Genomic DNA, 27,479 nt, shown 5'->3' on the forward strand with positions numbered 1-27,479 from the left:
CAGTCCTTTGTTCTTAACGCTACCTTGCTAATGCGGGAAATGGCGAATAGTTTGAAAGAAAGAAAAAATATATATATGCATCAGCCAGATACCCATTCTATCAACCTCATCTCCATAAACAAAGGAAACGTGAAACTGCAAGGATTTTATCTATATTTCAAGATATCTTTCGTCATACATAGATCTCACAGAAAAGAACTGTCCGTAGAGATCTAGTGGTAAGAGTATCACCCATGTGGTTATCACAGTGAGGCGCTGTCTTGCCCCCTCGGTATAAGTTCCTGTAGAAGGACGACCACGAACAAATGAGAAGCGTCGCCTTACTGGTCCTTGGTAATGGGATTGTAGTACCTATAAAGGGGAAGAACAAGGAGGATTTAGACCGTGAACAGCCGTCCTTCAAACTGATCATCCATCCCCATCAATAAAGAATTTAACCCATAAGTGTCTCACAAATCTTTCGTTTTCCAAAGACAGGTGCTTCTTTTGAGGCAACGTTTTTGCAGAAGGAAGATGTTATTCAAATATATATACTTCACGTGAAGTTACTCTGACCATACTGTGGGTAAAGGTGATACACCAAGATACAGACATACGGAGCGAGTCTTGAACATACGCACAAGTATGGTGGCGCATTTGAGGTTGGACGACAAAGACTGGATTGCGTATACACGTATACAGCCAAACTGATTTGAACGGTTGAATTACAAGATCAGAGGCCTTTTTGGGGAGGGGCGTTTACACAAAATACAGTGACACGGAAAGACAACGCAACACATGTCCGCTAAAACAAACACCATTTAAAGACGACAATTTACATGACAGAACGAAAAGAATTGGATCTTTATGGCCGATAGAGGAACTGAGGAAGATTTTGCCCTCAAGACGAATCAGACGTCTCTGTCCAGACAACAGGTCATGTCAGACAACCCTCATCCTCGTCGGGGTGAGCTAAGCAAGGCAGACATCAATACAGACAGCAACAGCAAGATCGAAAGTCTGTGCAGCAAAAATTACAGACACTGGGAGACAGATATCTCACGAGAAGGGCCATTTCAGCTTGAAGTCTAACAGGCAAAAACAGTATACAAACAGAAGGACCAACAGAGACAGACAAGAGATGCCCAGAGACGTTCAATATGTTGGTCATCTCAGCCACAACATTAGTCAGAGGCCTCACAGACCACAACAAAAACAAAGCTACGTACACACACGGACAGACAGACATTCAGAATCAAGTCTCACCTGGAGGCTACTTCAGCCATGGAATCAGCCTTGAGTTTCAGAGCCTCCCACTCCCGCACAACGGAGCCTACGTTGTCGAAGATCCAGCGGGAAGCCTGGCGGTTCACTTGCTTTTCGTACACGTTGCAGAAGGAGGCGCAGGAGCCGACTTCCCCGTCGTGTGGGTGCAGCTGCAGGCAGCTCTCGGTGTAGCCACTCACGTGGTCCGTGATCTGACGAGGACACGTGGAAGATGAGGGACACGTCGTCTGTCAGCTAAGAAATGGGTACGTTCCTGGTCTGTGACCGTATATGGTCTATCAGCTGGGGGAAGACACCTAGTCTGAGAGGGTCTTTGGTCCGACAGCTTGGAGAGGACACTTAGTGTGTGGGATACATAAGCTAATACCTGGGAGAGGACACCTACGAGGGACACATAGTCTGGGGATACATGTCCTGAGAACTGGGTGAGGACACCTGGTCTGTATATGCCCAAAGGGCCTGACAGATGAGAGATGACATTTGGTCTGCAAAAGGATAAGTCTTTACACAAGAATCACTGGGTGTTTAAGGACAAGACAGGACACCTACCCTTACAGAACACCTACCCTTACAGAACACCTACCCTTACAGAACACCTACCCTTACAGAACACCTACCCTTACAGAGCTTTGGTAGAACCAATAGTATTATGGAGACACAGTACAAAAACAACGTGGAACTAATGAACCATACCATAATGGAACTATGGAACAAACCAATAAGGAATAATGGAATGAAATGAAAACTGAACTATGGGGGCAACAAGAATGTGGAATCATGAAACAAAGACATTGAACTCAAGCTAAAAACAATGGTGCTGCTATCAGCGTCAAGCCTTCTTATCACGGCCAGGAATATCTCAAAGAAACAAACAAAAAAGTAATATGACATCAGCTACAGATAAACAATCAATATGATTACCAAATACGATAAGGTTCCACCTCAGTGATCCTAATATGAGGGACTCAAAAGCTAGAAACGTTACTAACAATATACTTGTCGTAGCAGGTCACGCCCATCCACTCGAAGGCCAAGCAAGCATCATCAGCCTTGTCGAAGTAGCACTCGATCTGGGTGTTCCTCCACTTCTGTGTCACCTCCTGCAGCCAGATCCCGTACTCGATGTAGTGTTGCAGCTCCCTGGACAGGTCCACCCACCAGCGGGAGATGTTACTGCTTCCCTGGGAGTAAATCTTGGCTACGTCCTGCAGGGGAGAGACAGAAGTACAGACGATGGTACTATGGAGGCACAGGCGGAGGTATGGTGTGGAACGGGCACATAGGTAGAGAGGGAGAGGCAATGAGATTGATCAATCAGTTGAGAGGAGCGAGAGGTGGGTGATCTGAGGGTCAAGACTCGTCTGTGAGGGAAAGAAAAATGAAGGATATATTCCCTGCAGGGAGAAGAGTGAAGCTCAGGTGGGGAAAAGTGGAAGAAATGCAATACTGTAGTGTGGGGGGAATACTGTAGTGTGGGGGGGAAAGGTGTGAAAACAAAGCCCTCTTGTTCGGGAAATGAAAGGTTGATCATGAAGAGAAAGAAGGGTAAATCCCGTAACCTATGAAGAAGAAGGAAGAAAATGGAGTGACGTCTTGAAGACAGAGGAGGAGCTGGCCTACCACACACAAACACACCCTGAAGCCAAGACCATATGGTCATCCTTACGTGTGAGTTAAAGTCTGGTCTGACATAAACATAAGACAGTAGGAGCACAGGAGGAGAAAGCGATTCAAAGCTATAATAAGCAAGGCTTTATATTTCCATCATATATAATACGTATAATACACACAGACCCTATCTGGCCTTAGCTATGGGTATCCAAACCCACTTCAACTCATCTGTCTCAAAGGTTAAGTCTCTTCTGTTGATGACTTCTGAAATCAAATATAAAGCTGTAAACTTTTATTGACCTTCATATGTTTGGATCATAGCATTTCTACAGCTTTATTTGTCTCCCATTTCCCCAGACCTTCTTAGACCTCATAAAAACCCCTTTGACCTTACGGACCTAACCTAACTTGACTAGCCTTGATATCACATCAACATGAAATTGAGCACATCTTAAACCTCGGACGACCATCTCTGACCTCGAGGACGAGGATGTGAGCGCCGGCGATGTCCGTGTAGTCCACGGCCATGGACCAAGGCATATCGCCAGCCTCCACCAAGAAGCGGTTGGTGATGATGGAGGTGGTGATGGCGTCCGCCACAGTGTTCATGTCCGGGTAGGTACCATCGCTCACTACGTCCGCACGCTCGTACCTGGCGAAGGGTAGATTGTGGTGATAAGTAGCCTCAATGGATGGTGAGGAGAGAAGACGAGGTTTGCCACATGAGGAAGTGATGGGTCACACGTATCACTGCCCCGGATGAGATGAGGTGAAATACGCCAAAATCATTTATAGAAGCAATTGTGACATTTATGCAGACTTAGCTAAGTCACTGGTTGTAATCTATTGATAATTTCAAGTCTGTTCTCTAAGTGAATGTCATTGTTAGTTCCATATGCTGCAGAAAATCACAACTAACACGTAACTTTGTTAATGTAGAAATACTACTAAGAAACGAAAGCAAGAGAATCCTGAGCGCTTTCGTGTATTGCCACATCTTAAGAGGACGTTACCAGGATTTTCGTATTTCCCTTTCCTAATGGTGTTTCTGCAGAAGATGAGAACCTGACACTTGTAACTTCACTAATGACAAGTTCTCTCAGCTAACTAGGAGCATGAAAATACCACCATTTACTTCCTTGAAACAAAAAAAAACCTATAAAATCATCCACAGTTGTCTTCGTAACAAAAATGAAATAACATATTTCACCATTAAATTCAAGAAAATTCCTTATGTATGTTTGTGAAAGATCTTAAAAATCCCTTCCATACTACAAGGCATCAGGACACCATTAAATAAAATCTACGTCAAGAAATGCTTCTCCCTACTGTAGGGGAGAGGTGTCCTTACCTCCACGTCCTCAGCAACACCCAGACTTACTTTTTCAACAAAGGCACCAGGTCCTTCTTGTAAACTTCGACCTGGCGGAGGTTGAACTCGTTGATGAAGTTGCCACACACTTGGGCCACATTGTCCTTGACGTGTTCCCAGTAATTGTCCTGTGGCTTGGGTTCCCAGGCGTTGATGATAGCTAGGAGGAGGGCTGACACCGTCGGGTAGGGCACCAGCCCCGCTAGGAACTTAGCCACGGCGATGCCCACCGTAATAACTGGAACAAAATGAGAAATAATACCTAGTTTCTTGAGAGAAAAAATACGAAATTCTAAGGATTACATTGTTTATTATTTCGTCATCTCGGGAATATATTTCAAGCGCTGTGAGCATGAATGAGACTTGTCATGATAATCGATTTGAACTCACGCATTCCATCGATGTCTGGCTCTTCGGGGAAGGACGTAACGTAGGCGGTGGTTGGGGTCGTGAAGGCGCAGACAGCCAGCAGGAGGCCCGTCACCCCGGCAGCGCCGTAGAGCCATGAAGACTTCATCCTCTCGCTCACTAGGAGAACGCACGCGAGACCTGAGTTACGAGTTCTCTCTCTCTCTCTCTCTCTCTCTCTCTCTCTCTCTCTCTCTCTCTTTGACAGAATTATAACGAAAACCGATTCGGAAAAAAAAAGAATTATTCAAATACATCTCTGAACACGTGATATCGAAAAGTAATTATATATATAGTCACTGACAGACCATCACCAACCATAGGGTAAAACTCGACTTGTTTTCGAATCCGGGTGATGTTATCAAAATTCATAGAGCTGAAAAAGAAAATCAATCTAAAATACAACAGTGATATATGAAGCTAAAAAAAAAAAAAGCCTGCGTTGCAAAAAAATAATAACAATAATTCCCCTGGGGCTCAAAAAAAAAAAACGAAAATAATTCCCCTGGGGCTCAACAAATTATGTTCCATATGTACATAACTCATTTACCTACGTACATAGCCCGACCAATGAGAAGTAACTATAACTTTACCTTGAGCTTAAGTCATAAGTCCTTTAACTCGTACATCCTAGCATGTATAGTCTGACTGCCAGAAGCAAACTTAAATATGATTATCCCTCGACACGGTAATGTTCGCTTCGTCGTTGCCCACACACAAGACCCGGTTAGGCTTGGCTCTCCAAGGCGGCCTAATCTCTAAACCATGAAGTACTGATCTGTTGGTGTTCACACAAGCATTGTTGGGACAATGGGGATGTATATTACCTTAGGTATCGGGACTTGAGAGGGAAGGCGTCCGAGCTTGACGAGCCTGTGTGGACCTCTGACGAGGCGACCCCAGAGGATGCAAGTCGTGTGCCAGGATGACGAGGTGGACGGACGACTGATTGGAGGGAAGAGACAAGAAGTGGGTCATTATGACCCCTCCCTCTCTCCACTTCTCCTTGAGAACTGGACATCTGTTTGGACCCTGTTGGTTCCCAGAGAGAGGACGCAACCCAGTTACGAAATACTAACACAGCCGAGACTATCGGGAAAAAAAAATCCACAATTACTTTAAAATATTTGAATAAATTTATGATCAAAAAAAAAAAATCATATTGCAATATTCTTGTGTTATTATTTCTATTATCAACTACTCCCATCTTAGCAGGTCCATGTGAAAAAAAAACGTGACAACAATGCTTGTCAACAACGCTACCCTAAGAGACGGAGCAGATGTATGCTTCCCTTAACCATGAGCTTTGTACTTTCCCAAGCACACCTGTCTTTCCCCCCAACCCACCTGGTAACACAATTAACCTGTCTAGTGATGTCATGTTACTCAGATCCCACCAGCCAATCACCGATAGGCAAGGTAAACACACGAACACACACCATAGCCTTACTCGGCAGTCCAGCCCAGGCCAGAGAGTCTTTCGCTTCGTCGTTGCCCACACACAAGACCCGGCTAGGCTTGGCGCTCTAGGGCGGCCTCATCTCTAAAGGTAATTCATAACAAGGTAAGACCCTAGCCTTGGCTCTCAAGGGCGGCAGTACCTCTAAATATTATCTATAACGAGGTACGAACCTAGGTTTTTGGCTCTCTCAGGCGGCCTTACCTCTAAAGGTAGTTACAAAAATGTGAGCGACCAGTGTTGGTGTTCGGGTGTCGGTGTAATGAAAAGACAAACTTGGACATTAGTTGTTTAGCTGACATTTTTGGAAAACTCTGTCGCTGTAATTAAAGTTGGTATGTCGAAAGACCATACCATCACACTTGATTATATACCTCATCATTATCATCACTGCAGTTGCCTTTCATTCATTATACACTTTTAAACCTATTATACCTCTGCCAGTAGCAGGGCCGGTAAAAGGGGACGCCCTAGTCCTGATCGTTATATGAGCAAGCTTCAGAAAGCAGGAAATGGTGTCCCAGATACCCTAGATTTTTACATTTGCTCAGAGATATGACGCCCCCGTGACCCCCTAAAGCTCGTGAGTTAAGGGGGGGAAGTTTGAAGGACTGGAGGAGCTGGAGACTCAACTTAGGGCCCGTACAAGGCTAGGGCCTCGCCTTGATAAGACGTACAAATCTTTCAGGTCCTGATGTCAACTGTTGTCTCTCTCTTGCAGAAGCATGCGTGTGACACTGCTGTGTGGGGCCATAGTGCTGCTCTTGGCCACCCTGGTGGCCACTTCTCCTTTGGCTAAGAACACTGAAGTCATCGACGGGCAAAGTAAGTACCAATGTTTCCAAATGACGAAGCTTATAAATCATTTTTTTTTTTTCTTACGCATCATACGACGCGTTTTGTTGGACAGCCAATAACGAGAATGTTGGTTGTTCCTTACGGCAGACTTGAGGGGGGGGAAAAAAAAATCTGAAATTGTGGTCGTCATTGCTCTTTTGCCTTTGAGAGACTAGACTCGCATTAGGAATGGAGAACAGTGCTGGGGCGTCTTCTCATACGGTCATGATGACGTCGAATGAGCGCTGCAGGTTCAACGTGACATTATGGTCTAGCAACATCGTGTGTGTGCAAGCGATGAGCACATTATTAATACATCATCTCGACAATCTCCTGACGGGGAGAATACCTCTTTGCGACGATGTAGGTCATAATAAACCTGGTGACTGGGTGTCAAGAGGTGCTGATGGAGCTGTTATTACACACAGGATATCAAGTTCACAGGAATAGGTCTTCTGTGCTCCAGTCCGTTAAGTTAGGTCGCAGTGCTACTCATGATGTGGCTGCAGGTCACTGGCACTGTAGTAATGGTGTCGTATTTGTTACTACAGAAGGATTCCTGTGCGTAATACAAGGTAATACAGAGGTCACCGTTCACACGGCTGCCCCGACTTCACTTGTACTTGGGAAAGGTTACTGTCACGGGTGCTTACTGCTGTCACTGTGACGAGTAAGTTGAAGATTACAGTATGAACCTTTGATACTTCGTATGATTAACGTACTAAGTAAAGTATTAGATCACTGTCCGGCTCATTACTACCCTCCACTCTCCTCAACAGAGACCACAATCGCCCTTGCCGTCACGCATTACCTGATAGGGTTAATCCCCAACGAGACCGCCCAAGACTTGCTCCTCACCATCATAGATGCGCTCGCAAAGAAGACTTCGACTACTGGGGCAAGGTAAAGGACCAGGTCGTGGGTCTTGTGGGTCAATATATCAACGCCCACAACATGGCCCAGATTGAGGTTTACAACCAAGATCTAACGACACTACTGAAGAGGTAAGACACCAGTTTTTGGCTTGTTCACTGTAGGTAAAACCAACTTTAAAACTCCCTTGTAGACACGGGGGGGATATAAGGGCCTTTGTGCATTTGACATTCATCAAAAACTTTAATGACCTTTTTCAATACGTTTGGTCAAAGTTCTTCTTCGAGGTTTACCAGAAAGAAATGGAGACCCTTAGGAATATAGAGGATATGAAGTGCTGAGTACCTGGAGTACCTCACGATCACAACACTCGGCAGAAACCTAGGTGAATCTTGAGGTTCACCTGAGGGAGTGTGAGGTCAGGAGTGGTGTTTAGTTTGAGTCTCCCTAAGAATCTGCAACAGACAAACAATGCTCATCTCGAGGCCAACGGCAGGACTCTTCCCCAGACCTTCACTCCTGTTCTTTACCGATGATTACCAAGGAGAGAAAGCGAACCTCATGAAGAGTTCATCAACAGCAACATCCCAAACTATTTACCCCCAAAAATCCACGGAAAGGTAATAAACATCCTCGGGTGTTTCGGAGAAGTTGCGCCAATCAAACCATGAGGGAATCACGAGATAGAGGGGGGTGGGGAGGTGTGTTCAGGAGAACGAGTCTGTAAAAAGAGCACTTGTTTGTGTGTGCCGGATACTTGCAAGGAAAGTCTGACAATCAGAGGAGAACGATCGTCCAGGACAAGCTGGCTTCCTATCACAGACCGGTAGGCCCCTTGTTGAATACCTGAAAGACGCGAGGGGACTGAAGAATTCTAAAATCCTTATGGGGTAAGACGCGTCTTAGTTTTCAATCTTAACATTATGAAGATCAAAACTCTGTTGAGGATATGATTAAATTTAGTCTGTGACGAATCACACTTATCAAACCGGAGGTGATCGCTGTATTCACTGTAATGTTAAGTTTCTTCCTAAAATATGTCATTCCGGGACCCACACAGTACCTCCCTCCTGACGTATGTTCTCCCCTACACCGCGCATCACACCTCGCTGACACTCCCTGGCTCCCACAGGTACGAGAAGGCTCCAGTGTGGAGCAACAATTACCCCGATAAGAACCAGCAAGCCATAGCCCTCGATGTTTCCATCATCGCTCACCGATACCTGACCGAAGCTTCTACATTCCCATACTCCCTCATCCTCCACTTTCAGGACATCTCTTCCATCCACATCGTCGTCCTCAAGGTGTGTTATGCAGACTATCTGTCTTCAGGAATACACTAATCTATGCTCCTCTGTCTACCTGTTTGTCTACATGTACCCCTTAAGTCTCTCAAGCATTAAATGAACATTCGTTTCGTCATTTTCAAGATGGTTTTGCTAACTCTCCTCCTAATCACTCGTTCACTCCTTTATAAAGTCTTAGTCAGCTGCCCTGGGAAACCTGGGTACCTGTCATCCCACAACAGTGGTATAATCCACCTAGTAACGTAGTGGCCACTACGATAATCGACATGAACGTAATGACGTCACGTCCTTTTTTCTTTCACCTGGCTATGGCCACTTGTCCTTCCCACTCTTCACTCCTTCCTCGTCGTCATCCGCTCCTCTTCCTCTCTTCACAGGACGCGGCCGACACCTACTCCACCGAGGGGCTCCCTCCCTCCCGCTGGTGGGTGGACCTGGACGAGCAGCTGGACCACTACATAGCTTACGGGAAGAACCTCCGCTCAGGCCTGGAGGACTGGCGCCTCGGTATGATCACCTGCCAGATGGATTACGCCGATGGATTCTGCACCGCCTGGGAATGGCTGGGCGTCCAGTGTTACGACACCTCCACGGTAAGTTGTAGTGGGGGTTGGCCAGATGGGATGATATCTACGGGTCTGGTAGGGTTTCATGGGTGGGGGATGATGACTGAATTCAACCCCTATTTCATGGGCGCTAGAACCTGTGCGACACCCCCAACCCCACCCCTTCACACACACACACAAGGACGACCCCCTTATTCCAAGAGCTCCCCCACCCTACACACTCGATCACAGACACCAACCCCAGCAACATGCTCGACCTTGGTCACCAATACCCACATACTTGACCCATCCTCCCACAACATACTCATCTTGGTCACCAATACCCACATACTTGACCCATCCTCCCACAACATACTCATCCTGGTCACCAATACCCACATACTTGACCCATCCTCCCACAACATACTCATCTTGGTCACCAATACCCACATACTTGACCCATCCTCCCACAACATACAGTTGATGATGGACACCAACCCCGACACTAATTCATGTCCACGAACCCTTCACAATTAAACGACAGCAGCGTTACTATATCTTATCCACCACCATAACCCTACATGTCTCTCACTAATACACAAGTTTCACATGAGCTATGCCTTCCCACAACTGCTACTCAAATGCTCCCCCAGGCGACGGACCTGGCCACCGGGGAGGTGAACAGGTGCACCCAGCTGCACGGCAGTAGTGAGTGCGACACCCACTGTGACCTCTTCAGACAGCACAAGAAGGTAGAGGTCGAAGTCTTCATGTCCTCCAAGGTCACCGACGTCATCGACACTTGGGAGCAACTGAAGGAGATCTCTTCCGTCTACGCGAAGAACGCCTCCAGGTGAGAGAGAGAGAGAGAGAGAGAGAGAGAGAGAGAGAGAGAGAGAGAGAGAGAGAGAGAGAGAGAGAGAGAATGTTGCTGTGGGGCACGATTCTCTTCTTCCCATCCTGATATATATAACGAAAAAATGAAGATATCTGGTGAACCAGAAGCTGCAATTCCTTTTATCTTATCAATAACTCCTCAATTATCTTTTTTTTCTCTCTCTCTTCATTCACACTGTCTATCTATTCTCAGATACAACGACCCAGTCCACCAACGATAGAAATTTCCATGACTGAGCCAATCAGCACTTGACCAATCCCAACAGCCTGTTTCCACAAGAATACGATCGCTTGAGGACCAAGTTTGGATTGTATAAAAGGGTTCGAACCATGGTTTGCATGCTTTCCTCCTCCAGGGCTTCACAACCACAATGCCACCTCCTGGTACGTTGTGGGAGATGGTTAGACGGGAATAACCCTAGGTGGGCTGCAACTTGTGGTGTCGTTAAATAAAAATTATTCAATCTATTGGCCTTTGTCAACCCCTATAGAGGAAAATATTACATTACATTCAAATTCTATTTCAAAGTTCTTGCTGCCTTTCATTAAAGCGAGTCCTATTATCTTTCTAGTTCCGTTCCAAGTTCCCTCGCACGAACCCAGGCCAGCTCTACCTAAACTTCGTTTCTCGTTCCCTGCCCAACTCTTGTCTAGACATGCACACTGTTCCTATCCTAAGCCTTCTTACTCCTGGACGTTACTCTCAGCTCAGCTTCTACCTAATCCCTTTCTCCACTTACAAGGCCATCCCTCTTTTCAAAATTCTCAATTCCACTCCAGTTTCGTGTGCCGTTCCACACGCACCAGTACAGTTTATTGTGTATTTTTCCAGCTTTTCACTACATTCCCTCACACTTTCCATCCCTGTTTCTACGTCCTGTTCCTGGTTCCCAGTACAGATTTTTGTTCCCGGTTACCATCTCAATTCGACGAATAAATATCAAACAAATAAGTTAGGGGAAGAAAACGGGTGCGTCTAAACACACCAGCACATCAGTGATGGCAGAGTGCTTGAAGACGTACGACTTGATATCAAAATTGGATCTTCCCGCTTGCCGAATCTCACCCTTTTTAAGAGACAAAAGTACCATAAGAGACCCCTTCCATCCCCGTACGGATCAAACACAAAAATGCATGGATTAAAGGTGGGGCTACGCGCGCACAGAAAGCTCCAAGCCCATACTCACAAAATGAACAAATGGATGGTAAATGCATATTCGAAACTGGTAATAATGGTAGTAAAGGCTAACATGAAATATCGTATCAGTCAAACAAATGGATATAAAAATAAACTGGGAAATGTTGGATGTATGCACAAAATAATCTAACAAACACAAAGTAAGTTCCAATAGAGTAAATACAAGTAAATACGACAAAATAATAACAGATCATGTAAGGATTTCACAAGGAAGGGGCGCAAAAACAGAAATCCGGAGGATGAGAATAACATTTAATCCTAGGAGGCAAGAACATCAGAGGAAAGAGTTCATGAAGAATAAGTGACAACAAACAACAGAAAGCATTATGAAGTTCAGATCCCAGAAGCATCATACAACTGTAAACAATCACTGGACAAAGTGTACCTAAACAATAAAGATTTGGAGGGTATGTTGTAAATCTACACGTAGTGTCTTCAAACAGCGTACATGATCAAAGAAGACCCCACGACTCATCCTCAAACAGACTATTTGACCAAATAAGCAACAACCCAACCTGTACCAGAACGGGCCGTGGCGGGAGACGAGCCACTAAGACAACGGTGTCAATAATGTTATGGATCGAGTGGTGCACCACAACACTGTAAATGTCGAACCTCAACCCCATTACATGGCTTAATGGATCCCCTTAGTAAGACAACAGGCAACACATTTTCTAACAACTGTATCATAGCTATTTCGAACTTGACTCATTGACACTTATCTAGACCCTGTTCAAAACAGTTTCATGTGTCTCGTGTAGGGAGCATCTCGTGTAGAATATCTTTCCTGCATTATGAGCGTCTTAGAGGTACGTGGTAGTCCTACCTTAGCACCATAAGCGTCCTAAAACAAGACACAGCATCTGCATCAAATACAGCGACGAACGATAAGACGAAGTGCCCTCTGAACGTTTTCCCTTGTTTTCCCAACATCATGCTACCCCAGGGCACGCGACTGGGCAGGGCACAGTTACAGGCTGTGACACTTTGTACCCAGTTTTCCTGACATAGTCATATAACTTTGATTAAATCTAGTGTATCTAATAGACACTTACACCGAGACTGTAACCCATGCAGATGAGAAAATGGGAGTATCTACTCCCTTACTTATATACTTAAGAAGTTTTACGTTATGGGACATCCATAAATCTAAGTATACACATATATAGTCCGAGCAGTACCGTGAGCATGTTAAAGAACATATCAAAGACTATGAACATGTTTTAGTCCTCGTAATGATAAGGTTAAATGATGTTTGGTTTAGTACTTACACCATACGTCAGCCCGTTCTGGAGACACACAGGGTAAACAGTGAGACGGTGGTTCAAGCCGAACACGAAAACATAAACAAAGCACGTCGGGCGGGACTAGCTCCTCGACGCTTGTTCGAATTGGTTCGAACCCCTTGTGGAAAATTGAACTAAAATCAATACATCATGCACACCCTTAGCGTTAAAATATAGCAAGATTACTTCCCAACACCTCGTAGTATTCAGCCTAGCCTTAGTTATTTAAAGTAGTGGTTTCCTGAGTAAGGACCTAGTTTTACAGTTTCTTGTTCGAGTAGAATCGCCGGCATGCAAACTGATTCATCAAATGGATCGTAATTTTATTGGAATATTCTTTATGAGTTCAGAGTGAGCTTCAAAGGATAAAATAATGGATCAATTGTTCCATCATTTCGGTAGGTACATACATTCCCTTTAGAAAGTACATCATTTTGTTCTGTATCATCGGTATATGAACTTTGGAATCTACATGTATACGATGTTCTTCGAATAATGAAAGTCAAGTCTTAATCGAAGATATTATTAAACTCTTGTACTCTGCTATGCTTTGCGCAGTAAGTTGTGTGTTCATCGCCACTCTTATGACACTGTGGGAAGCTAATGAAACTCTGTTATCCCTCGCGACACTGTGGTCGCTCATGACAGTGTAGAACCTAAGAACACTTTGAACTCATGACCGCGTCGAGTCAGTAAGTGTTGACTCCATGAGTCGACTTTTAAGATAGTGCCGCTTCAACTACAGCGTCGATCCTCACCACTTTGTCTACTCCAAGACACAAAATGTCGAGTTACATGGTAATTCCTGATCGTCATCGTTGCTGCCATAACGACAATTCCATTCAAAATAAAGTATTCTCCCCAAAACATAACTTTTTTTCTCCCCAGCCGTACGAGATACCAGAGGAGGACGAGTCAGATGGCTGGTGCCCTCCACCCGACCCTCTAGGCCGGTCCTACCTGGCTACGGTACCTGGGTACTCGCTCAGTACTTGGGAGGAGCTCTGCTCGGACGTGAACGATCCTTATACCCTCCCACAGTACAACATTGATGATGCCACATGTGGACCCCAGGAGCTTCAGTTAACTCGCCTAGAACCATCAGAAGAATATACAAGCTTTCCCCAAACCCAGCAACCTCACCTAGTAACAAAACAAGCCCAATCTACCGGTATACAGATCCTACCAAACCTTTCACAAGGCCAACAAGGAATGGAACAAATACAGCAGAGCTCAGTACATTCATATCCAAATTTCCTACAGCAGCCAAGTGTGGTGCAGACCCAACAGACTTCCACGGAGCCAACACCTGGTAACGCATATACTGCTGTACATCTCTCGCGAGGTGGACCTTACCCCTCTCAGCTCCATCCAACTGCTCCTTATCATGCTGCATTTCATTCAGGTCCATCTGATCTCAACACCCATCTTCAGGTAAGTCATTGGCCAACACGAATTTTTGAAAATCATATAGTACCATAAGCGTTAATAATGTGTTAACTACAAGAACACATAAAGTTTTTTTTTCCATCTTTAGCACCTCATAGTCTTGACTACTTTCTTGCTACTATAACATAAAAATAATTCAAAAGAATTTCGTGTCCCTATGAGCTTAAGAGAGTCCATGATCACTCTATTTCTAATTAGATGGTATGGGATCAAGTACATATAGCCACTGCAACATCATTCAATCTCATCCCATGCTTACTGAGTTATAGGAAAATACGGACTTCCATACTTACAAAAGAGCTTACTTTTTTTACATTACAACCTAGAGTTTTCAATTACGATCGGTCTCCATTCTTAAGAGTTCCATACACAAAAAGCCTACACTGCATCTAATCCCAATCATACCTTCATCATCTGAAATATCCCTAGCCCTAAACAATTCTCTCCCTACCCATGTCTTTAATTTCTATGGTCTACCTCACCTTTTATACATTTCAGCTGCAAGACAATATATCTTCTTGATTAGTTAATGATATGCCTTTTTTTTCTACTTGACCATATTATCCTATCTTTATGTTCCTTAATCTTCCTACATCTTAATTCTTCATTAATGCTCCTCATATTAACATCACTATGCGAATGAATCATCTCTATAATTTTCATTTTTCACCTGTCCTGTCCTTTGTAACACGGGTATCTGATGTATCTCAGCAATGGTACGAACACTGATTCCATGCTAGCCTCTTGTATACTCTACATTTTCGTGTTTTTCGTTCTTCGGAGCCTCGAAAGTACCCTCAATTTTCACCCCTTTGCATGACTCTTCTTTCAACCTCAACTTTCTCATTACCATCCTTGTTGAGCTTTTTCAAACATTTAAACTCATCCACAGTACCAGATCTTCACCATGCAGACTGATCTTGCAGTCTGACTTTCCTTCCTCTTACAACGTCATAAATTTATTCACACTTACTCCCAGCATCCTTCTCCTACACACATCATCGAACCGGTCTCCCATTTCATTCAGTACTTATAAAAGGTCTTAAGAGCACTGTAAAGTCTTCTGTGTACACCATTTCGTCAAATTATTCCAAAATGCCTTCCTCTAATAATAACAAAAGAATTTTCGATGTTCATTAATGTTCTGTACACCTCTAAACCTTTCTTCATCATTGTGTTTGTCTAGGTAAAAAATCCTTTGTAAACACACATTTCCCTTTCTAAACACACCTTGTTCCTCGTCAACCGTAAGTAATCCTTCTAACATTTTCAGTCACTATCATGTACACCTTACTAACAATGGTAAGGTGATTCACTCCCCTAATAAACCCAATTTACTCCCCTTTCCTTTATACAGTGGAACATCTAAGGCGTATCTAATACTGGCCAAATTAACTAATAACTATTCCTTCTTGTGTCAGTTTCATTGATGCTAAGCAAGCACTGTCCATAAACTTTGAAATGTGCTTGCCAGAAGTGAAAAATAAGAACCTTTTTTTCACAAGATTACTTCGTTTCCATCACAGGTTGGTTTTCTCAATGTTTTCTGGGATCAACCGAATAACAGAACGCCTCGCCACTTGCTCCGATGGTTCGGGGCAATATATAAGTAAGTACCAGTGTTGTATTGGCTATGCAGTTTATGTAGTGTGGCCTACTGTATTATCAATGATGTCATGTTGCCTTTCCACCTAAGTGCTCCTTAGCTGTCCTGTGCAAGTTTTGAACTTCCATTTTAGTAATTATTGTTTTAACCTTCCTCTAAGAACTGTTGTTGTATTTGGCCTTGTATATATGTTCTTTAGGCATTCTAAATGATTTGTCAAATTATTCCATGAAACCTCAATTCCATTGCCTCAGTTACATTTTCAATTATCTCAGCCCCATATCTACCTCGCCATCCTCAAAGATTACAACACCAACTTATGACTGCTACTCTGTTCTGATTTCCAAACCATTTCAGCGCCGTCCTACAATGGAGTTACTTCTGCCACACCTTGATAGTCTGTCCCTTTGCTGTCTGTTGTTGGGGCTGCTGCTTTGGCTGCATCTCCTTCATGGTAAGCACCAAACCTGCTGTTTGATGCATCCGCCTTTTACATATTGCATCTGGTCTGTATCAAGAATGTGTGTATCTGTTAGTTGTATGATGTATATCTAACCAAGTATGCTTCTATTGGCAGTATGGTGTTTCTGGTTGCTGTACTCTGCATCTGTTGGTTGCATGATGTATCTGTTAATCTATGCATCAATGATGGTATGGTACATCTGCTTCATGTATGATGCATTTGCATGTTGCATCCATGTTACAAAATGTATTTGCTCTGTCTTATACACCTAGTGATCAAATGATTTACCTTCTCCTTGTATGATCTATCTATTTGTCTTATGATGTATCTGTTCATTGTACGATGCATCATATTGGATGTACAAAGCATCCAGTGGTTTACAGCAATATATATTGGTTGCATGATGTAGCTGCTTATATAATGTATACTTGGTGTATGATGCATTTGGAGAATTGAATCTGTAAGTTGTATATCTAGTTGATTAACATATGCTTTTCTTGTATGATGCATATTTTGGTTGTATAAACTATTTAGTTATCAGTACCTCAGCTTTCTTATATGAACTTTTTGTAATCTCTCATCAATAATCAAAATTTTCGCAAATTTAGGAATGACCTTTACACATCCCTTGTCCTCCAAAATAAAGATAACATAGGTTTCCCCTTTAATTTTCATATTAAGCAGTTACCTCTTAAACTCCTCGATTACCAAACAAGAATGCACCCATGAAATACTTGTGTACTCAAACTGTGGAATTGCCCCATAATCACTACAGATTATTCAGCCCTTGGAACCACTCCTTATATAATTCATATCTCCTAGAATCTTGCAGTCACCCTCCCATCACCTCTCAATCCACAGAATTGAGGAATCATCCTTTCAACTCTTCTTATATCCAGCAATTAAAGAAACACTCTTTAAAACACTTTTTTACCCAGTTATCAAGTAAATCATGTCTTTAGTGCCTTATCTGTTCCTTAGGATGTGTGGATCTGCAGACCAATCCTCATGCTGGTCAAAAGCATAACAACAATGATGGTGCTAGTGCTACAGGAGGTCCACAACACTTTTATCTACCCATTAGTGAAAAGCTGCGGCTTAGTGCTCTCCAGAGTCCACATAACCCACATTCAGATTCATACAACCCTGGGTAGGCACTTCTTCCACAGGGACTGGGAGTAACTGACGAAGAACAGAACCATTAATAAAGGAGTGGAAGAGCAGATGTGGAATAACAAAAATAGAAAAGGCATAATGGAGCAGGAAAGGAGGAGCAGACATGAAAGAGCTGGCAGGATAAATGAGAGTGGAGAAGCAGACAATGAGATGCACAAGTACCATGTAAGGAAAAATAAATAAGATGTTGAGAGAAACAGCTGAATAATAGCAGTTCTTCAGGATGAGGAGATAACAGAACAAGAGTGGATATCATTAATGTTGAAACGTACATATGCATATGGATTCATGATAATAAAATTACTTGATTATCCTAGTTGGATTAGCCAATCAACTTGATTATTACATATAGTCATGACTTACAAATTTTATTTCAAACATACTCACCCTTTCCTGCATTACTGTGATATTTAACTATAGTATGCACTTGGATATTATTATACACAATCGCTGTTTCCTAACGTCTGTGAGGTAGCGGCAGGAAACATACAAAGAATGGCCCATCCATTCATATACACACATATATTTATATATAATCACACAAACACCATATCAGTATATACATATATACACATGTACATATTCTTGCTTGCCTTCATCCATTCCTGTAGCTACTCCACCCCACAGGAAACAGCATCACAGTTTTTGTCCATTTTACATTATGATTACAGGTACAGTTTCCACACATACCCATGATCTTGGCCTGTTTCAAATACTCATTCTGAATGTGGTATTCAACATACATTTTTGCAATGTGAGCTGATCATTTCTACTAGCGGGTGACTGTACAAAATGTACAAAATCCATTAACAGATCATAATGAGAGGACAACATTCAGCCGACTCAGTCAGGTGGAAAGTGAGTAATGCCTCCTCAGTAGGGATATCTATCAGCTAGTGATCAAAATAACTATTTAGTAGGTATCATTTCCACATACTCTTACATGCCTCACATATAATTAACTTATGAATGATGGCTTACAGTTCCACATCTTGGTCAGCTTTATCACTTTACATCTTCGCATGTACTTCTCACTCAAAAATACCCTTTTCAACAATCAAAACTTGACCCATTTGGGTTAAGAAATTATTTTGTTTTAGCCTGCTTCCCAGTGTGCAAAAAATGGCAAAATCGTTTATTTCTTTGAAGATGCAATTACATAAAGGACATTTTTCTAATCAATTAAACTTCAACATCCCTATATAGGGAGGAAAACATGTTATTTACCAATGTCACTAATGCTAAGTACACAAGAATCTTTTTTATCAATATGATTAGGTGCTTACAAATAACCTAAAAAATTTCAAATTTCACTGGATAATCAAACCAACACAAATGCTCAAAGTTTATTAAATACTCAAGTTGATCAGAAGCAAGGTAATGTAGTGAGATCTCATAAAAACTATTTCCTGAAAGGGCCACACTATTGTGTTTAAACCATTTCCTTCATCACTTATGTTGCTTCACACCACATTCCAAACTTCTCATCAAATCATTGACATTACTGTATTTACTGTAATTATGGAGGCACTACTGGCAAGATCAAAAATTAGTGCCATACACATTTTGTTTGAACAAGCAATATTTCCATTAAAAAGACAAATAAAAAAAAATAAGAGGCCAAAGCCCCACCTATATCTTCACAAATTGCTTATATGATTGTGCAAGGAGATTTCTGAACTTTTTCCACAGTGCCCACACCACCACCACCATCAGCTGCTGCCACCATTCCAACAACCTCTTCAAAATCTGGGAAGGCACCACGCTCCAGCTTTGAGAAGGCCAAGGTACCATCGATAGTTACTTCAAATGAAGCTGTGGAAGACAATTTTAAATCAATGTGATTTCCTAGCATAACATTAAAATTAAATCTTTACAGAATTTAATCACTGTACCTGAACAGTCAAGTATCTTAACAAATGTAAAAATGCCTATATAAACTATTATATTCATATAAGCCATTCTTGTTCATCAATACAGACATGACAGAATACACAGGAACTCAAAACAATTATGTTCTAATCATGACCATAATAAATTACATATAAAAGTTTGCTCAGTTTTTTAAAAGCTTCAGTCAAAAAGGGGGATGCAATAATAAAATATAAACAGCTCATAAAAATACTGTACCAGTTTCATAAAAACAGACCATTCTAATGTCATTAACATTCTTGAGTGCTTGTACTAAAATAACTATCTAAACTACACAATTCAGTCCACCAGTATGTCACAACATAATAGGAATAATCTTTACCTGTGAGTAACAAATATATAATTCTTTAGTTTGCAAAGGAGGGAGGGGAAACAAATGAAGGACAGGGAGAGTGGAAAAATATGGAAAAAATGAGAAAACAGCTTTGGAAATTCAAACAAGACAGCAAAGCAATTAAATACAATTAACACCATTCTAAACACTGATCCAGTAAAGTGAATAAAGATCACAACTGTTGGCACTGTCATAAAACTGGGCCTGCAGGTGAGTGATATAATGATCACTTTAAATGCACAAACTAAAAAATACTTCATCTCAGTTATTTCAAGCAACATAACTTACCAGCTCTTCTCATGAAATGCCCTCTAGAACATGTCCAACAGCCTTTAAAACTGAACCATCACCTACTAAGTCTTCATCAACCAATCTCAACCCTAGTCAAATACACAGCAGCTGTACTTCCAGCCATGTCCCATCTGTTGATATCTTGACAGTCCCTATCCCTCTAAACACTGTTCAGAGTTACAGCTTCTTACTGCCATCCTGGACAGTCAAATAAGTTGGAAAGAAAATGCTAGCATTATCATAAAATCTAATTCTCTCTACATTTCTTTGCAGACTTGCACTCAGACTCCCAGTATATGAACTCAATTGTTTTGCAGCTTACTTTCTCATCAAATTAAAAATAGCAGAAAACAGAACGTGTATTTTAATTTTTGCAGCAACATGCAGAAGGTAACATATAAAAACATAGATGGACAATCAAAACAATTCACTAAAAATCAAGGGGTCAGTGTGAGCAAAGAATGAATAGAATATCATGTGGAAGAAAACCTTTTGAAAGATGCATGGATGAAATCTAGTTAAGATAGTTAGGCCATATTAATGATACATGTCTTGAGCATTTCATGTAGTCAAAAACAGTAAGAAAAATTACTATATATGTAAGGCACTTACTAGTAGGAAAATAATGGTTCATGAACTCATGAATTCTGAGATGATATGCCTGTGGAGGGGGAATGAATGTACAGACAGCATGAAACTGAGATCGCCAAAGTTCAGTAATTGAGGGAAAGAAGATTTAAAGTAGAGAGATATCAGAAAATTTACTTAGGTACCACAAGGATTGATCTATGCTGATCTGCAATTTCCCATGATGCTTTAGTATTGCTTGGCATAATTATATCATCATACGGCAGGATAAGGCAAACAACACACAAAATTAACCACCATGCCAAACTAAACAATTTATGAATATCATGACCATGCAGGCAATTACAAAGTAAACATAACAAGCAACAACGAAAAAATATTTTTTTCATACTTGATTGCCATTATCCACATTAGTGAGATAACGCCAGGAATAAAAGAAAGGCCACATCTGCTCACAACAAAACCACAGCTCCATATCCACAACCAGTCCCCAAAGACCTTTCCACAGTTTACCCCAGATGCTTTACATGCCCTGGTTCAGTCCATTGGCGGCATATTGACCCCTGTATACCACACCGTTCCAATTCACTCCATCCCATGCATGCTTTTCACCCTCCTGCATGTTTAGGTCCTAATTGCTAAAAAAATCTTTTTCAATGCATCTTTCCATCTCCAATTTGGTCTCCCCATTCTCCTTGTTCCCTCCAATTCTGATACAAATATCCTCTTCATCAGCATTTCTTCACTTATTCTTTCTGCATGCTCAAAACTTTTTGACACACCCTTTTCAGCACTTTCTACTACACTTGTTTTATGATCAAAACTCTCTCTTACCCTTTCATTACTTACCTGATCAAACCACCTCACACCACACAATGTCCTCAAACATTCAATTTACAACACATACGTTCTTTTCTCTCCAATGTTTGCCATTTTCTGTGTTGGTGAGGAAGCACCAGGAACAGACAAAAAACAGCCTTTGAGTAGATTATCAAAACTTAAATCTTGGACTTCTGGTACTACTGAATGCAATGGAGCATTGAAGTACACTCCTGGAACCAGTGTAGATTGTTTGTTTTTTTAAGACTAGTCAGTTACTTTAAGTCCACCTTGAATATTATAGTTTTGTCTAAAATATGTTAATACTCTCTTGGTAGCTTAGCTGTATGATTCTTATTCAATAATTACAGCAGAACCATCAGTTGAAATTTTCCTTGTCTACTGAAGGAATTTACTTTTGTTTGTTTTCATCTAGTTCATGCAAAGTTTGATCTCAGGAACCTCCCAGGGAAAGAACCAAACAAAACCCACCACTTGAATTGAGTCTATGTCCAAACCACGCTAATTCATGCCATTTTTTAACATTATAAGGTACAGAATTTTGGATAATCAAATACCTCAGACTTTTCAGCAGTGAAAACATACTTATATGAGGGTATCTAATCAACAGCAGCATGCACGCATCTTACAGTAACTTCAGATGTACAATAGAGAGCCAAATCTACAAAAGGGATAATCTAACATCTCATACAAAGTCTATAAAACTTACAATGGCAGCAATGAAGTCAGTACAACATAGCATGCTACCCTGTGATACAATATTTTTCTGAGGAAATTCTCTTGAATGTTCACTTCCAACCCTCACCTCGCAAAAAAGTTTCATAACACGTTATAGTTACTCACATTTGGTAAAAAATTTACTGCTTAACTAATCTGGATTAACACCACACTACAGTTTGTATGCAATAGTATAATCCAACAGTACCTTAACTTTACGTATCAAAACTGCATAAATATTTATCAAACTAAGGAAAGCATTATGCAATAACTATACATATGATAACATACTTCAGGACCATGATCAAGCATAGTTTACAAAAGCATAACAAAAGGATGTTACAACATTAAAGCAGTCTCATAATGCACACACAGCTGTTGTAATTCACCTGATCTACATTACAATACATCCATCAGAATGTGTCCTAGAAACCTGTCGTACAGGATTTCCACTTTCTACATCAGATACAATGTCTGCCACCTCGTAGAAATCAGGGAACGCCATAGTCTGAAGCTTGGAGTGGACCGGAATGTCATCAACACAAACTTCAAATGAAGCTTGCATGCAGAAAAAGCATAATTAACACTGTGTGAACAGATTAGTGCATACAAAAAAAATTGCTTCAACATCACAAATTAATACCCATGAAATGAGAGGTAACAATACTTTCATTTTCACATTATTAAGGAAGTGCTTAATTTTCAATTAGGAATTATCTTTTACCCCATACCAACATGATCAAAAAGATAATGCATTATCTGGGTTATCAATTATCACTAGTATAAAGGTGAAGTACATGCCTAAGTTACAATCTACAAAATATCAGCTTCGAGCCTTTGAAAAACATATCTTCAAATTAAGACTTCACAGCACATCCTCAATAATCATATAGTTGTGTCAAGCCATCAGGCTACCCTGGATAAGGTAAAAGAAATCAAACAATTATGCCACAGTCACACTTAACCCTTAAACTGTACAGCTCATCCTAAGGGACTCTTCCATAGAAAAAAAAAAGAAAAAAATCAGAATATTATCTTCCCTTCCAGAATGTAAAGAAAAAACTGAAAAAGTAATATACTTTCCTCTAAATTGATTGGTAGAGTTCTGAAAGGACTTTGTTCAGGTAAGTGGGTGGGCAGCCAGTGTACTACAAATAGTTCTTCGTCACGATTTACAAGAGATTCACACTTCTATATACATATCTAAGCACAAAAGACATTTTGTTTCACATTCTTGGTGCATAATTATAATAAAAGCACTAATCTTACTCCACCCATCTGCATTAGGATAGTGCACTATTACTCTTTCTATATACCCAACGATGAAATTAGTTGTAGGGCCACCCAGTACTGCCAAGCCAGTTAGCAGAGAGAACATGGCAGATAGTGCTCTCATATGCATGTTTCCAGTGTAGTACACAAAACTAAACTGGGTGCCAGGCCATTCCATCCCGGCTTGCCAAGCACTCTTAAGAAAATTTGGCAGTGATTTTGAGTCTAGTTGAATCTTATGTGGAATGTGTATCTCCCTTGATTTTTGTTTTATTTCAATGATCACCCACAAGTCCAAAGCAGACAGCAACCACAATAATGAGTGCCACTCTGAAGATATCGAGGAAGACCATCACCTTAGAAATGAAACTGGATCCACTTCAAGGACCGGAATCTTGTGAAAATGTGAGCAATATCTGCTGAGCATTCAGCTTATTTTCATCAACTGTGTGCACAATGTGTTTTGTTGGGTAATATATTTGTGCTGTGAAAATTTCTAATACTTGCCACATTAAGTTTTATGGGTCTAAAACTGAACACAACTCAATTTTCAACAAGGGATTTGGGGTTGAGAATTATTGGCATTGAATGCATCTCAGCTTTTAACATGTAATTCTATGAGAAATGGGTCACAATGAATGAAAATTCACTGAACAACACTTTTCCATGAAAGCATAATACTTACCGAGACCTATCAATAATCTATATCTCTGTTAATCTCAACATGAAAGAAATGATCAATAGTCCATGACTCCCATTTGTTACCAATCTCCATTCAAACAACAAAGCATGATTCATTTACAAAGAAAAGAAGGAAAAGCCAGTCTAGTGCTTAACATAACAACCAGAAAAGAAGTAATACATCACCAGAATACACTCATGAAAACAAAGACAAGAATTCATCACAAAATGTAGTCATAAACTAACTACATTATATTGACATGAAGGGAGAGCAGGTTCTACCAGAACCTCATCAATCAATAACTCAGAAAAGACTGATAGAAGGAAACTTTTATGACATCATAGTTAGTTGAGTGGAATGGATATGCCTCGCACAATAATTACAATACTAATTTTAGGAAGCCTACAGGGTACACTGGTCAATTTTTTTATGAATTAAACATGACTGTGGCATAATCAGTTATGCATCCTCTTTACCTTTGGTAAACAGCTCCAAAAACTCATATGAATGGTTAGTGAAAAAGATAAGTTTGCTTTAAAACATGATTATGTTCTATAACAGATTAGTCAAACACACAAGATTGCATGAAAAACACACCTGCTAGGCAAACAGCCCATATAAGACAACACAATGCAAAAATGCTGCAAGAGAAGTTGAATGATACAACACAATCTTTATATTACGGAAATACATCAACAAAATGAAGGAAAAGCTTATTCTAGTGTATCTCATACATCATAAGATCAAGAAACACAACTAAAAAACAAATAACTAAAATCTAAGACTTACTTCGGCGGCCAACAGTGCCAGCAACTTCCGCCTGAGGAACTTTTTCCTTGATCATCCTGGCCAGTTCCTCATAGCGGGGACGGTACCCTCATCCACCACTAATGGAAAATGATTAATTAATCATCCATGATGAAAATGTACATTATCTGCCCTACTTACTGCAGTTAATGATAATGAAACAATGTAGTCAAACCTTTAATTACTTTTACCCTTCAGTATTCAATAATATGACAAACTGGAGAAAAAAGCTCTTGGTAGCCCTGCTTTCTTTATATGAGAAAATGTGGAACCACCAATGACACTATTACCATCACTTGTATACTTATACGAGAATATGTGGATCCACCAATGACACTATTACCAAAACTAATGATGTTACAATCACCCTTACCACCGTGCATGAAATGACAGAAGTAAGGTTAAGTTTGAAATCCATCATTTCTTTTTATAAAAGATGATATACCATGGACAAATAACCCAATGATGGGTAAAATGAGCTATTTGAGAAGAGCATGTGGTGTAACTAAATGGAATGAAGAAAGAAATGAAAGTATGACATGTGATGTGGCAAGGAATGCAAAGCAAATTAATTGTGGAGTGGTAGAACTGGCGAAAGGTAATACTTTGAGGTAAGTTGGGCATGTGGAAAAAATGCAAAACATGGAGTTTACAAGGAGAGTGTATGATAGTACAATTAAATGGGTTAGTGCGAGTGGAAGACCACCTGTGACAGACATATAGGGTGGAGGAATACTGGAGGGAGAGAAATAGAGGATGAATGCATGAAATGGAGTATACAGGGAGGCATGTAAGGACAGGGATGAATGGCCATCACTTGTTGGGAGTTCTCTAAGGGAACGAATGTCAGAGATACAGACAGATGTGCAAGAAGGGAAACCAAGAATGATTCACTCAAGCTCCTCAAGTGTTTGAATGGCCCATTCTCTAAAGGTGGAAAGACAGGAAGACCAGGAGGGAATGATGAAAAATGAGAATTAACAATTTCACCTTAGAAGAGGAAGTGCTAAAATGGTAAATCATTGAGTCGCTGGTCTTCACAAAGAGATAGAGGGAATCAGCTTTAAATTCTCAAAAGTATCTAAATAACAATCCCAGATAAACTGGTGTAATACATGCTGTTCTTAAATCTTGGTCGAGAAAAATGAATTATTCAATAACTTTCATATAAGAAATGTGTACAAAATATTATATGTCTATGGCATTCTGGTACTTGATAAATATGTATTACAAACTAACACAAATAAATCTAAAACCACCTGGATTCCTAAGCAATTTAGGCCATCAAAGTAAATCGACTTGGATATTTGATGCAATTATATCAGCAGGTTTTGGATAACTATGTCAGCCTTAAAAACTATTCTATTAAGAAATTATCCAAACACCATAAACATAATATTAGTACCAATAAAAGGGTGGGAGGGGGCGAAGGGCAAATGCCCCTTCCAGCTTGCACACAGATGCCCTTGAACAACGTATTTACCACAATATCCAGTTGATAACCTTCATCAAACTCACTTAAGTATGCCAAGCCATTATCACAGACGCATACCAAATAACAATGGAACCTCACAAAGTGCCAAGTCACATACTAGCTATGTTGCCTAACATCCGGATTTCTAACGCCCCCTTACTTCTATAACCTACATTTCACTTCGAAATCACTTACAGTGAAATAAATAATTCCTATGAACTCTTCCTGAACTCACCAGTATTCTATGGATACTTTCACCATGATGCCTCTGGAGTAAGAGGCTTAAATATGAAGTAAATAGGGAACCGTTGGCTTAAGTACGTTCGCCGCCGTCGCCGTCGGTGAAAGCAATGATATCCACCCCGTCGTCCGAATCCGAAACCCTGAAGTTCGAACACTGAAAATGAGCTTCAATTGAGTGGTTCGAAGCCGAGTCGAGACTTTGCTGAAGTTTCAACCATAGAATTTGTGATGAAAAATGAATGGAAGATGAATGACTCTATTTTCTATTATCTAAGATTAGTACTAAGAATGGATAGGAGGAGGTAATTAGGGGGGAAAAAAAGAGGTTTGGTAAAGTTTTTAAGTTAATCACTCAGGTATAACAGCTTTGGATATTGAGTGATTATCCAACGCAATATGGTTTATAGGATAACAATGATGGAGTGTGATATGATCATAAATTATTCTGCGGTGTTACATATGTCGGTAGTGTTGAGAGGTATAATGATTGGGGAAAAAAATGGACGGTTTACGTAAAAAGTGAAAGTTCCAAATTTAGGATTTGAG

General features: G+C 40.9%; 3 protein-coding genes and 1 pseudogene across 5 annotated transcripts; 2 read left to right on the forward strand and 2 right to left on the reverse strand.

Moving 5' to 3' along the window:
* Positions 1–136: 136 nt before the first annotated feature.
* Positions 137–5,642, reverse strand: LOC139760269 (uncharacterized). Its single transcript, XM_071683224.1, has 7 exons — positions 5,485–5,642; positions 4,640–4,777; positions 4,259–4,487; positions 3,355–3,529; positions 2,256–2,471; positions 1,246–1,457; positions 137–351 (listed from the first exon to the last, which is right to left on the reverse strand). Exons 2-7 carry the CDS (start codon positions 4,764–4,766, stop codon positions 321–323), a joined length of 990 nt encoding a protein of 329 aa, XP_071539325.1. The 5' UTR covers positions 4,767–4,777; positions 5,485–5,642; the 3' UTR covers positions 137–320.
* A 405-nt stretch (positions 5,643–6,047) lies between these two features.
* Positions 6,048–11,043, forward strand: LOC139760271 (uncharacterized; annotated as a pseudogene).
* A 1,461-nt stretch (positions 11,044–12,504) lies between these two features.
* LOC139760272 (uncharacterized) lies at positions 12,505–18,064 on the forward strand. 2 transcript variants are annotated; one of them, XM_071683225.1, is made up of 5 exons: positions 12,505–12,582; positions 13,948–14,493; positions 16,035–16,117; positions 16,472–16,568; positions 17,559–18,064. In XM_071683225.1, exons 1-5 carry the CDS (start codon positions 12,568–12,570, stop codon positions 17,757–17,759), a joined length of 942 nt encoding a protein of 313 aa, XP_071539326.1. In that variant the 5' UTR covers positions 12,505–12,567; the 3' UTR covers positions 17,760–18,064. The 2 variants fall into 2 exon arrangements, with proteins under 2 accessions (XP_071539326.1, XP_071539327.1); XM_071683226.1 differs by lacking the exon at positions 12,505–12,582 and adding an exon at positions 13,583–13,857.
* A 1,023-nt stretch (positions 18,065–19,087) lies between these two features.
* LOC139760273 (migration and invasion enhancer 1) lies at positions 19,088–27,083 on the reverse strand. 2 transcript variants are annotated; one of them, XM_071683229.1, is made up of 4 exons: positions 26,926–27,083; positions 25,199–25,296; positions 22,845–23,013; positions 19,088–19,568 (listed from the first exon to the last, which is right to left on the reverse strand). In XM_071683229.1, the coding sequence occupies exons 1-3, from the start codon at positions 26,949–26,951 to the stop codon at positions 22,850–22,852; spliced, it is 288 nt and encodes a 95-aa protein (XP_071539330.1). In that variant the 5' UTR covers positions 26,952–27,083; the 3' UTR covers positions 19,088–19,568; positions 22,845–22,849. The 2 variants fall into 2 exon arrangements, with proteins under 2 accessions (XP_071539330.1, XP_071539329.1); XM_071683228.1 differs by lacking the exon at positions 22,845–23,013.
* Between the last annotated feature and the right edge of the window lie 396 nt (positions 27,084–27,479).

This window comes from Panulirus ornatus, chromosome 36 (genome assembly GCF_036320965.1).
Source record: "Panulirus ornatus isolate Po-2019 chromosome 36, ASM3632096v1, whole genome shotgun sequence".
Taxonomy (NCBI): Eukaryota; Metazoa; Arthropoda; class Malacostraca; order Decapoda; family Palinuridae; genus Panulirus; species Panulirus ornatus.